Source organism: Saccopteryx bilineata, chromosome 12, assembly GCF_036850765.1.
Source record: "Saccopteryx bilineata isolate mSacBil1 chromosome 12, mSacBil1_pri_phased_curated, whole genome shotgun sequence".
Classification (NCBI taxonomy): Eukaryota; Metazoa; Chordata; class Mammalia; order Chiroptera; family Emballonuridae; genus Saccopteryx; species Saccopteryx bilineata.
This window is the reverse complement of record NC_089501.1, coordinates 8,889,684-8,903,394: the sequence shown is the minus strand read 5'-3', so window position 1 is coordinate 8,903,394 and position 13,711 is coordinate 8,889,684. Positions and strand designations below refer to the sequence as shown.

General features: G+C 42.4%; 1 protein-coding gene across 6 annotated transcripts in view; it reads left to right on the top strand.

Annotated features, from left to right (window-relative positions):
- LAMA4 (laminin subunit alpha 4) overlaps nt 1-13,711 on the top strand; it is a 178,350-nt gene that overhangs the window by 86,240 nt on the left and 78,399 nt on the right. For 4 of the 6 annotated variants that reach the window (XM_066247939.1, XM_066247936.1, XM_066247938.1 and 1 more), the window contains 4 exons: nt 2,084-2,298; nt 4,557-4,664; nt 6,778-6,929; nt 8,653-8,763. In XM_066247939.1, coding sequence (XP_066104036.1) covers nt 2,084-2,298; nt 4,557-4,664; nt 6,778-6,929; nt 8,653-8,763 — 586 coding nt within the window. The remainder of the gene's footprint in view (nt 1-2,083; nt 2,299-4,556; nt 4,665-6,777; nt 6,930-8,652; nt 8,764-13,711) is intronic. The other 2 variants (XM_066247941.1, XM_066247940.1) reach the window with 2 other exon arrangements.

The window sequence follows — 13,711 nt, the reverse complement described above, 5'->3', positions numbered from 1 at the left end:
AAATTTACATTTCTTATTCTTTTTTTTTTTTTTTTCTGAAGTTGGAAATGGGGAGGCAGTCAGACAGACTCCTGCATGCGCCCAACCGGGATCCACCTGGCATGCTCACCAGGGGGTGATGCTCTGCCCCTCTGGGGCGTTGCTCTGTTGCAGCCAGAGCCATTCTAGTGCCTGAGGCAGAGACCATGGAGCCATCCTTAGCGCCTGGGCCCACTTTGCTCCAATGGAGCCTTGGCTGCAGGAGGGGAAGAGAGAAATAGAGAGGAAGGAGAGGGGGAGGGGTAGAAAAGCAGATGGGTGCTTCTCCTTTGTGCCCTGGCCGGGAATCGAACCCAGGACTCCTGCACGCCAGGCCAACGCTCTACCACTGAGCCAACCGGCCAGAACTTATTCTTTTTTAACATTCATCTGCACAAAAGCGTATGCTAAGTGCCCATAGTAATGTTCATTCCTTCCATTGGTGAAAAAAATTGCAAGTGAGGACGCCAATCAAGAAGCAAGATGGAAATATCTTAAATAACACTTTTATTGGGTTTTTTTCAGGTATTATTTAACATTTTTTTATTAATATTTTAAAACTCTTTCTTATAACATAATCTAGTTTTGTGTACCTCTTTTATTGTTCTTATTTAAGTATTAAATACATGAAATAATAAACTCCCTTTCAGTATATCATTTTTTTGTACTTAAAATGGTCATTGGGGCAGTGAGTCAGTTATTAAATTATTTGAGTCCCACCACTGGCCTGAACGTCAGTCCTGTGATGATATGACTGCACCTTCTTCCCTGCCACTCCCAAAGCGTCCTTAGCTCCAGTTAACCAGTCTTCAACACTGATTTAAGGTCTGCAGCAGAATAGAGACCACAGCCAGACATCAAACATACACTTTGGTGCATTCAGTATTCTCAAAAATTTTGAGCCAACCTTTAAAAATTGAAATTGTACATTAAATCCAATTTTCATCTTCTTTCTTTAAAAATAGGAAGGTCTGGCAACATGGGTCTTTCGTTCCCTCCAGGCTACACTGACTACACAAGGCTACAATCTGGCGACAGTTGACAGAAGCCAAGTAACAGCTGGCCCTGGGATGAGGCCTACAGTCCCACCACTCACAGCAGGGCCTCTGCTGGCCCACAGGCACCTTTGGGAACAATAGAGAAAGGCATCTCTTCCCCCGAGCAGAGGCAGCCCCACCCAGAGTGCACGGTTTGGCAAGGCCAGCAAAGGTTGGATGGATTTCAGTCACCACTCTCCAACTGGGCTAGGATGTCTCATTTAGGACCCAGCCAGCATGACTATAGGCACCAGCTGTGTCCCCACAACAAATGTAGTCAGGGCCTGGCATCTGTAGGCTCAGAGGTCTAAAATGTCCAGAAGAATAGTAACCTAGACTCCAACTCTGTTTATCTATGGTACTCTCAGCTCTGTCCTCTGCCTTGTCTCCACATTGCCTTCCCTTAGTCACAAGAGGGCTGTCAGAACTAAGAGCACTGCCTGACTCTTTATTCATCTGCAGATGAAAAGAAAGCCTTCCCACGACCCTCGAACAAGAGCTCTGTGCTAGACTCTCTAATTGAATCACTCCTAAGCCAATCCATTTTGGACAGGACAATGCTAGGCAGTGATTGGCTCAGGTTTAGGTTATCTGAATGATTCGCGACAGCAAGGTGGATGGTGACTTACACCAGAGTTTCACAGCAAAGGTATTATTAACATTCTTGCTAGGATAATTCTTAGCTGTGCGCTAGTGGTGCATCTCATCACAGTACATTTAGTATATCTGGCACCACCCACCATAGGCCAGCCCTGCACTCCAGTTGTTGGGATGACCAAAACCACCCACTCGCTGATCAGATCCGAATACTTCTGCATCTGGAGGGCTGGCCAACCTGAATGGGATGTAACTCTGGGGAGGGATGGCTCCTTAAAAACAAAGCCTAGGCCTATTAGGAAGATGTGAGATGTGAATGAATTCTGGGAAAGCATACCACAAATATTAACGATGTTTGTTTTTTTCTAGGTGAGAAAGAAGTCAAAGAAAAAGTATGGCTGCTAAATTTTTAACGTGTGATTCCATTTCAGATGTGCTCCTGGTTACTATGGAAACCCCTTGCTTATTGGAAACACCTGTAAGAAATGTGACTGCAGTGGAAATTCGGATCCCAACCTGATTTTTGAAGATTGTGATGAGGTCACTGGCCAGTGTAGGAATTGCTTGCGTAACACCACTGGATTCAGATGTGAACAGTGTGCCCCCGGCTACTATGGAGATGCCAGGATAGCCAAGAACTGTGCAGGTAGAGCACTGTAAATCCTAAAGCAGCTACCTGGCCAATGTGTCTACTGGATTTATCTTAGGAGAGTATCACAAGTGTCCCCTTGTCTCTTTTCCAAGGCAATGTACATTCTCAGGGGTAGGTATTATCCCTAATGTAACTTAGCTTTTCATGAGACACTGACACAAATGACCTTTTGCCTTATTACCTTATGTCCTAATTTTGATCAAAGAAAAAAAAAAAATCAGACTTCCATGGATAGCCTAAACGGGTCAGAATTCTGAATGAAAACTTGCGTGTTTCACATCACTTCTTTTTCTGGAAGCTAAGCCCCATTTTCCAGTTATGTTTGGTAAAATGACATTTCGGTGAAATAGCTGAGCAAGTTAAGGGTAGAGCTAAATATCCCCCAATTTCCTCAAATTGTCAGAACAAATATCCCAGGAAAAGTATAAGAAATTTTCCTGGTTAGACTTAAGTTAGACTAAAATGTACACATTTTATTCATAATTTACCTAATCCATTTGCCATATAGAGTGAAGCGCTTCAGAGGTTAAGTGAAATTTCCTTCCTCTAGGGATAAAAGAAGGCTGAGACTGGATATTTCTTCCTCTTTTGTGACTTTGATGGAAAGAAGGGTGAGGAAGAGATATTGTATCTTTGTGGTGCACTCCTATTGGAAATTCTCTCACTAAAACAGAATCCCACTTAAAAACATTTTAAGAAGTGAAAAGTTGAATATTGAGAAGAAAACACATGTGATCTGCAGAAGCCACAATAAAAGTAAGCATGTTGTAATGCCAGTGGCCAAAGCCTGGCAGGTTCGCATTGGATTCAGGCAGACAATAGTGAAACTGCAGACCCAGAAAGTGGTGGGCCATTCCTGTTTAATAAGGTCTCACAACAGCAAATGAGCCAACAGGCAGGGGAAACCCACTTCTCGGGCTCCTCAGAGTGGCTGGCAGACAATCCACCGTCTGCAATCCGCAATCTGTCCTCAGCATAAGCACCCATAGCCTTGCACAGACTATCCACACGTGGCGCTGCCACGTGCTCACGCACTAATCAAGCAACATGCTTGCAGCCAGTAAACCGGCGAGTAGGCCTAACACAGCTGTTTTCCCCACACATGTCTACAAGAAGGCAGAGAGCACAGAGGCATACATAATACCAGAGATGACACAGGGAAGAGCAGGGCTCTGTGTCCAGCCAGACTAAAGAAGGAAAGCAGGTCTCAGGAAGAGTGTTGGCAAAATTTGAGCCCTAGACATTGATGTTCTGATTCTGAAAACATTTACTAAACTTATGTTCAGACACAGAGAAGCTGATCACTCTTGGAAAAGAAGCTAATGTTAGAAGTAACAGGCATGATCTTGCTGAATTGTTTAATAAATCAACATTTTGTGGAACATTAAATAGCTGAACATGTAATAACTGCATTTTGCCTTAAAACGAATTTTTTTATGATTTTTCTGTAAAGACAGTTAAGTGGTGAGGAAACTTCACAATTCTATTTCAGCTTATTTGTTAGCACAGATAGCTTAGGAATTCTTTTTTAAATATTACAAATTAATTTCTACTCTGACACTCAGTGGGAAATGAACAGTGTGATGAGATGGAGGTTTTGTTTTTGTTTTTTTCCAAAAGGCTTTCTTGAAAATCATCAGTAGATGAATAATGGGTTCTAAATTTATGTAAGCATGTTTCTAATTCTTTCCACGACATAATTTCTGGCCTTCCCACTGATAGCTATCACTTGGAGGTTTGGAGCCGCCTTGCCAAGGTCAAACGCTGTGGAAGCCAAGATTTGCTCTTGGGTGTCCTCACTCTCCTTGCTGGCTGCTCCTCCCTCACACCTGGCAATGATCAGTCCTGCAGTTGGATGAAACTGGAGAATCAGTCTGCAGTGAAAGGCTGGCTTTCAGATTCCAGTGGAAGAATGGGCTTCTGGATTATCCTGTACCTTTTGAAATTTACCAGGATCTTTCTGGACTGAAGCAATGGCACAGTCATATCAGAATCCCCCCCACCCCCCAACCCAAATTGGACAAGGAGTCCTAGAAATTTTAATTTTGCTTTTGCCTGAGGGTCACCTTTGAAAATCTCACTGGACTGGGGCTTAATTGGGTGAAGGGTACAATCTCTATATCATAGCATGTAATTAATCCCCATGGAGTAATTATATGCTGATAGCCAATATTTCTAGAAACCACAAGAACATTGCCATATTTTAAGCATTAAGAAATGACTCCCTAATCCCTTGTTTTTGTTTCCCACAGTGTGCAATTGTGGAGGAGGTCCATGTGACAGCGTAACCGGAGAATGCTTGGAAGAAGGTTTTGAACCCCCTACAGGCATGGACTGCCCAACCATAAGTAAAAATAACAGTACATGACTAACCCCACTTCCTCTAATGTGCTGCAGGTGTAGGATTAAGGAGAGCTATACAACACCCTCTCTCTAGAAATTGCCTGAATTCACCCCTGGCTTTCACGCTGTCTGTGACTCAGCCAAATAGACCTAAACAAAAATATTCAGTTGTCCACTGATTCCGATTGGCAAAGGGTGATTTACATTTAAACACTTTGATTTTGCAAAACTTATTTTATCAAGTCTTTAAGTTTGGCATCCTACCTACTGAGTAAAGGCAAATTCAGAAACACAATTCCCAGTGACTGAGTTTATTTTAGCTCCTTTTTCTCTTCAGGTCACCAGAAAATATGGGTAAGAGACAATGCTTTACAACTCTGGGGAAACTGAGATACCAAGAGATTTCAGCACCTTTTCCCAAATCACTGCACCTCCAGAGTGGCACCAGAAATAAACTAGTCAGGCCTTATGTAAAGGAGATGCCGTCTTTATTTCCTGGATTTTTCTGTCACTCCTGTCAAATTATGAGTGGTCCTGATGGTGCAAGGACCTGCTAAAACATTTCAAAACAAATTCCCAAAACGGGTCTTAATGACTTTTCAAGCATCCTTCAAATGCTTACTCTAGAATAGCCCATGATTGATTCTTAGAAGGACTTAAGGAAAACTTTGCCTGAAAAAGCTGTCTATCAAGAAAGTAACCACCTGAGCAGGCGGTGGCACAGTGGATAGAGTGTCAGACTGGGATGTGGAGGACCCAGGTTCAAGACCCCAAGGTCGCCAGCTTGAGCACGGGCTCATCTGGTTTGAGCAAAGCTCACCAGCTTGAGCCCAAGGTCACTGGCTTGAGCAAGGGGTCACTCGGTCTGCTGTAGCCCCCCGGTCAAGGCACATATGAGAAATCAATCAATGAACGACTAAGGAACCGCAACAAAGAATTGCTGTTTCTCATCTCTCTCTCTTCCTGTCTGTCTGTCCCTATCTGTCCCTCTTTCTGACTCTCTCTGTCTCTGCCACACACACAAAAAAGTAACTAATGTTTACCTTTAAGTGGAGTAGTTTAAAGACTATTTTAACATTGGGTATCCCCTTCCTTAAACAAAAGTATTTTGACCTCTGAATCTCTTTGGACACAAGAGATGAATATTACCAATGAATCATAGTTTAGAAGATGGCACAGAAGGGAGGCACAAGCAGGGCAAAGTGTATGCACTGAAAGGTGGTTCCCCAAGCAAAGTCACTTTAAGGACATCGAGATGCCTGCCTGGCCCTGTGCACCTTTCTTTCCAGTTGGTGTTCCCCTGAGAGTGGATATAAGTAAGACCATAGTAAACTTCAAATAACAAATTAACATATTAACAACTATTAACACTTGAGCCTCCCTTTATCAGTTCTCCAGAAGAGAGTACCTTCTGTGAGAAAGAGCTTGAGTACAGAAAAGTTTCAAAGGGTGTACTTGTGAGTGTCCCCCAGGAAGGCACTGAGTCCCTGGGGGGTAATGACAGAGGTGAGAGGAACTCAACTGTGAATGCAGGAAACAATGAGAAATTGCAACTACCCCACTAGACAGGAGGTCAGGCCATGGGGAGGCGCTGCGTCACTCCTGCGGTGGGGCCAAGGAGTGAGTGGCACTACAACAGGGACGGAGACGAGCCAAGGTGCTAGGAGAGGCGCAGAGCCTAGCGAATAGCCGCCTCCGCCAGCAGGCACGAAGCACAGCCCAGGCCAGGTGTGAAGAGTGTTGTCCCAGAGGGCGGTCCACGCTAAAGAGAAGTGGCCAACGCCTTTCCTCACCCGCCCGTCGCAGGTGGCTCGCTCCGCCCCGTGCTTTCCTTCTGTCTCAGTTGGGCGCTCAGTATTCATGTTAACTTATTTTCCCTGTAGCATGTGTTCCTTGCTTTTTGTTTGGTTTTAAGAGGGGATAGGGCTTGATGTGCAGTTTGGCTTATTTGAGGCTCTACTCCACTTTGAATATAAGGACTACCTAGTTCTGTGACCCAGAACAGCACCTCGAGAAACAAAAATGGAAATAGTATTAACTAAGGCAGTACATATAGTGATCTACTTAAAGCAATATGCATTCCAGCCGACTTTTGATTTTGAGGAATCGACATGCCCATTCTACTTCCAGGCTGTGACAAGTGCATCTGGGACCTGACCGATGACCTCCGCTTAGCTGCGCTCTCCATTGAAGAAAGCAAATCCGGTCTGTTAAGTGTGTCCTCTGGCGCCGCTGCCCACAGACACGTGAATGAAATGAACTCCACCATCTACCTCCTCAAAGTATGCAGAAATGTTGTACCTTCTGCATGCTTTCATTCTGGTTTCACAGAACCACTCTAGTAACTCCTATCCCTTTTGGTATCTGAGTCCTATGGCTATATTACAGATTGTTAGACCTAGGAAATGATGGAAAGTTCATCGTAAGCATGAGCTCCAGCCGAAACCAAGAGCTGCCATCTATAAAAAGAGGTTAATACAGAAAATGAAATGACTGAAAAACTAGCACCTATAGGCAAAGCTAATGAGAGACGCGAGACACTCATTTCCTGGGTAAAGCTGTACGTGCGTCATTCAAGTCATTACCACAAACTCACCATTGCCTTACTCTCAGTTTACAGTGTTTAGAGGAGTTTCTCTAGAAAATTCTCTCTCTCCCTCTGTCTCTCTGTTTCCCTATCTCTATCTTTTATCTCCTACCTTTACCTTTCCTTCTCCCCATCGTATTTTTCTCATTTTCCTGCACTCTTACACACACTCAAGCACACAACATATTCACATCCTGTTTTTCTTCACAGGTCTAGTGGTTAATCTCTAATAAGCAAGTTAAAGGCAGGCAATACACTCACCTTTCTATCACAATCAACAGATATTAAACACACACGCACAATAATAATTGGCTGAAATAGAATTAATACTAGCACACTTTTTGTCGTTATTTATTTTGTTAGTCAATTTAATTTAATAGTTAAGAGCATAAACTTTGAATTTAGATTGTTTGCATTCAGATGCCAGTTCTGACTTACTAACCTTGGGTAAGTTATTTAACCACTCTACTCTTCAGTTTTCTCATCTAGAATTAAGGAATGTTTGAACATCTCGTGGATTGTTAAGAGAATTCAATGAGTTGATACGTGTACTGCAGTTAGAACTGTACCTAGCACAGTAAATATTCATTACTGTACTTTTTTGGAGGTATGAATGACATGTACAGCAATTGCCCAAATATGCAAAGTGCAAAACAAAACAAAAATCACAAAATGGTAGAGCTAGGTGGAATCTTAGTGAACATTCTATTCCAAACTTAGAAATTGTTCTTGTCCAAGCTCATCTGTGTAAACACATGAAGGCACTCATCACAGAGGATTCACCCAGACGTAGGCTTCTCGATACCACTTGAATCCTCTTTCCTTAAGAGCACAACTTTAAGACAGGTATAATTAGAGTTGACTAGAAGCCAGTGGCAAGACTGATATGCTTACTCCAAAGTAATCTGAGTAAAGCCCATTTGGACCAAACTTCTCAAAAATGAAAAAGAAAGGGGCAAATGGTCTGAAATAAAAAGTATTGCTCTACTTATACCAAAAAAAAAAAAAAAAGTAAATTTCTAGACTCCATATACACTGATTAGAATGGGTTGATCATTTCTTCCACAGCCTTCCAAAACTGACATTTTAAAGCTCAGGCACCCAAGGCCACAACCAGTCTATATTGTGCATTTGTGCAAATTAGAAAAGGCACCCCTTCACCATGGCCAGCACAGCCCCAGACCAGGGCCTCTGTCTGAGGTGCAGACCTTGAAGAATTTTAGCCTCTAGGGACCTGAGAACCCTCAGGCGGACCCCAACCTTCCTACCAGCCTGCAATAGACCCCAGACCCCACTGTTTTGGGAACAGAGGCTTCCGTTCTACTCTGAGTCCTCTAACACTATGAGAATTTTGTGTTGATGTTTATAAATCTGTTATGTGCATCGACTGATTATTTTCAAAACATTTTTCTCCACAGTCAAAATTGTCTGAAAGAGAAAGCCAGTATGTCTTAAGAAAGATACAAATCAACAATGCTGAGAATACAATGAAAAGCCTTCTGTCTGATGTGGATGAATTAGCTGAAAGGGTATGTGTTCAGTTTCTGGGACTGCCTTCAGAGAAGGGATTTAGCTGGTGTGAGCCGAGCTAGTCACAAACAACGGAGGCTTAACAGCTCAGAAAATATGTGGTGACTCAGGTACCTTAAAATAAATCAAGGGTATACTCGGTCTCTACTAGCTTCTTCCTATCCTGACTGGTTTCCTTGAAAAACTGAGTTTTATGGGGAACTTTCTTTATATTCACTTTCACTGCTGGTTAATATGGTTGATATATGTTTCAATTAGGATAGTCATTCAGCTGTTTGCCTTAGCATTCTGTGACTAAGAGTAACAGCATCCAGAAATAAGCTTTACTTTATAGAATATTATAAAAGGGAAGAAGAGGAATTGTGCTGAGAAAGCCGTTTTGCACTTTGGCACAAATATACAGCTAGTGCTCGACTTAAGACCACTATTGGTTCCGACAGACCAGTCGTAACGTAATTTGGTCATAAGCTGAGTAGGCTATATGTACAGTACTGTGAAATGATGTTATAAAAATCTTTAAGTCATATTTTATCACAATTTTCTTTCATTATTATTATATATCATAATTTTCTTTGTTCATTTTATGCCATTTGTATCATCTCTACACCATTTTGTTTCTTATTTCTACATTCGTCAGGTTTAAGTAAAACACTACATTACCAGTACAACTGGTTTAATATTTGCAAAGAAAATTTCCTCTTGGTAGACATCTTGGGAGGGGTTCAATGAAAAATATCCAAGACACAAAACACAAATTGCTGTACCGAGTCTGGGATAACAGTTGAAATGGTGCATGCGGAGATGGTAGTGCTGCCGGAAGCTGGTCCGCACTGTCGTACGCCCAACTGGGCAACGCTTGTGCTACCAGACATGGAGCAGTCGTGGCTAGCGATTGTGGTCGTAAAGTCAAATGGTCATAAGTTGCATAGGTCGTAAGTCGATCAATATTTATATATATATATATATTGTATATACCATAAAATTCCAAACAGATTAAAGACTTGAGTTTAAATATCTAATTCAGCCCTGGCCGGTTGGCTCAGCGGTAGAGCGTCGGCCTAGCGTGCGGAGGACCCGGGTTCGATTCCCGGCCAGGGCACACAGGAGAAGCGCCCATTTGCTTCTCCACCCCTCCGCCGCGCCTTCCTCTCTATCTCTCTCTTCCCCTCCCGCAGCCAAGGCTCCATTGGAGCAAAGATGGCCCGGGCGCTGGGGATGGCTCTGTGGCCTCTGCCTCAGGTGCTAGAGTGGCTCTGGTCGCAACATGGCGACGCCCAGGATGGGCAGAGCATCACCCCCTGGTGGGCAGAGCTTCGCCCCATGGTGGGCGTGCCGGGTGGATCCCGGTCGGGCGCATGCGGGAGTCTGTCTGACTGTCTCTCCCTGTTTCCAGCTTCAGAAAAATGAAATAAATAAATAAATAAATAAATATCTAATTCACAACAAAATAGAAAGAAATATTAATTCTTGAAAGGAAATAACAATACATTTAATATAGTATGAGAAATTACAATAAAAAGATACAATAGATTTGACAAGATACAATTTCAAATACTCAGTAAAACAGCTAAATAAATGGAAAAGTCAATGAAACTAAGAAAAATATTGAGGGCAATATGACTTGTAAAAGCTTTCAGAAATTAACTAGAAAAGCATTAAAACTTGAGCAGAGTCAATGCAAGAAACTATCAAATACATTCTCCAAGACCCCAGTGGAAAAATCTCCATCTTCTATAGTAATAAAAACACGACTAAGCCACAAGGCACCATATTTAACATATTAAAGTGTTTAACAAATTGTCCCCCTTACTATGCCCCACCAGTACTGCCTAAAGCACTCTGGAATTTCTGCTTTCTTATACTGCTGTTTGACATAAACTGTTGAAGTGCCTTTCAAAAACAGTTCACACTTTCTATAAAAATAAAGGTTAAAATAATTCTGATAATCTCTTTTGAGCTTGGAGCTCTTAAACTTTTAAGAGATTAAGCTTCTAAAAATGTTACTTACTCTAATTGGACCCTTGGAAGATTGAATGACTTTGAAATGCATACAAAAATTGTCCTTGCTTCCCATGTGATGCTGCAAATTAATCCAAGTACCAGCATTTGAAAAGCAGTGAGATCTTTTAAATTTCAAAGGAAATACCAAGAAAGTGCCTCAACTCTTGAGGGAATGTTTTCAACAAGATCAGTTCTTCAGACAGAGTTACAGATCATTTTGTTGTGTAGTTTTCCTATTTTTGCTGTAAGTCAGATGCAGGCAGGCTTTCCTGGGGATAAATAATGCAAGCTTGAAAATAACATCCCAGTAGAAAAGACTCCTCGACAGCAAGAACACACCACCAAAGCGGGAGGTGGATGGTAGCATTCACACAGCTGTTTCCATTCTTACTGACAAGATCCTGCTGAAACATTTCAAAATAAATGCCCAGAGTTTATCATAAGGACTTCTCAAGCATCCTCAAGCTCTTAGTTTAGGAGAGTCCATAATTGATTCTAAGAATGATTTAAGAAAAGTATTGTTTTAGAAAGCTTTCTATTAAGAAAGAAACTGGCCCTGGCGGTAGAGTGTCAGCCGTGTGGAAGTCCGGGTTTGATCCTGGTCAGGGCACACAGGAGAAGTGCACATCTGCTTCTCCACCCTTCTCCCTCTCCTTTCTCTCTCTCTCTTCCCCTCCTGCAGCCAAGGCTCCATTGGAGCAAAGTTGTCCCGGGCACTGAGGATGGCTCTGTGGCCTCCGCCTCAGGCAGTAGAATGCCTCTGGTAGCAGCAGAGCAACGCCCCAGATGGGCAAAGCATTGCCCCCTGGTGGGCATGCCGGGTGGATCCCAGTCAGGCGCATGCAGGAGTCTGTCTGACTGCCTCCCTGCTTCTAACTTTGGAAAAATATAAAAAAGAAAAAAGAAAAGAAAGAAACTAATGTTTAGCTTTAAATAGAGTGAAAGATTTCGGTGTAGGTTCCCACAGTGATAAAAATCACATTAATATTGCCTCTTGAACTTGAAAATACCTCTGTATGCAAATGATCTGCCACATAAATCTCATATAACCCAAATCTCACCATTTACATTAACCTGAAGTTACTGGTTTTGTCCCAACATCCATATCCAAATTCTCTAGCCCTTTTTTAGGAAATCTTATACCCTTTCCCACCCCTTATTCTGGGAATCCCCTAAAAGGTGCCCATGCATTTGATGAAAAGAGGTCTTTAGGACTGAAAGGAAAGTTGGTCACCTCCACACATCAAAAGCATCTGAGTCTCATTTCTTATCCTGACAAAAACGCAGGACAGAAAATAAAAATATGTTTCAATTCCAAAAACATTGTTCAATATCTGACATATAACGGTTATTGTGCTAGGTGCTAGAGATACTAAAATGAATATAATAAGACTCCTGCTCTCAAAGAGCTCACAGTCTAATGAGGAAAACAGGCATGTAAAAAAATTATAACAATATTCAATAATCAAGATATGATACAGCCTGACCAGGCGGTGGCGCAGTGGATAGAGCGTGGGACTGGGACGCGGAGGACCCAGGTTCGAGACCCCGAGGTCACCAGCTTGAGCGCGGGCTCATTTGGTTTGAGCAAAAGCTCACCAGCTTGGACCCAAGGTCGCTGGCTGGAGCAAGGGGTTACTCAGTCTGCTGAAGGCCTGCGGTCAAGGCACATATGAGAAAGCAATCAATGAGCAACTAAGGTGTCGCAATGCGCAACGAAAAACTAATGATTGATGCTTCTCATCTCTCCGTTTCTGTCTGTCTGTCCCTGTCTGACTCTTTCCCTGTCTCTGTAAAAAAAAAAAAAAAAAAAAAGATATGATATATGATACAGCCTAAAGAGATATCTCTAAGGAAGAAACAAATGTTTTAACAGGGATACTTTATGGAAGACTTCTCAGAGAAAATGAGCATTGACCCATGCATTGAAAAATGGCTAGGAGTTTATCAAGTATGTCCAAGCAAGGGAAAATTACCACAAAGCAGAGATGTAAAGCAACACTTTGTATTTTGGCGACTGGACAAACTTTGGCCTTGGCCTTCTAGAAGATTAATTACAAGACAAGGAGCAGAAAATAATGATAAGTTCTCAGAGGCCAGACCAAGAAAAACCTTGCCCGCAATGCTGGGAACATGAATTTCATCCTGTGGACTTTGGAAAACATTAAAACATTTACTTAAAAACAAGGAGCTGCCCTGGCCAGTTAGCTCAGTGGTAGAGCATTGACTTGGCATGTAAAAGTCCCGTATTCAATTTCTGGTCAGAGCACACAGAAGAAGCGACTATCTGCTTCTCCACCCTACCCCTTCTCTTTCTCTCTCTTTCTCTCTTTCCCTCCTGCAGCCATGGCTTAAACAGTTTGAGTAAGTTGGCCCTGAGCACTGAGTATGGCTCGAGGGCCTCTCTTCAGGCACTAAAATAGCTCAGTTGCCAAGCAATGGAGTGGCCCAAATGAGCAGAGAATCAGCCCCAGATGGGGATTGCCGGGTGAATCCTGGTCAGGGCACATGCAGGAGTCTGTCTCTCTGCCTCCCTGCCTCTCAGTAAAGAAAATAAAAATAAAACAAATAAATAAAAACAATGAGCTGATCAGATTTGGGATTTCAGAAACACTCCTCCTCAGTAAAGGTGATAGAGATTGGGTAGTAAAGACTCTGAAGATAGGAACACAAATTAGGAGACTGCCACAGTAATTAAACAAGAGTGGTTGATTGCTACCTTGTCTTCATTTGAGAAGAATTGCAATGAACAAGAATCAAGTGAGAATGTGAAATGGGAAACAGGAAGAGGGCCAGAACAGCAAGTGAAAAAAAATAATTTGGTAATCAATTGAATATTAAGATAAACAGGAGGAAAGCTTGGGTTTGGAGAAATGGCTAACTAAGACTAAAAATAGAGAATGGATTATCCTGGACAGTTTAGGGATGAAGCATCTGCAGTTGCTC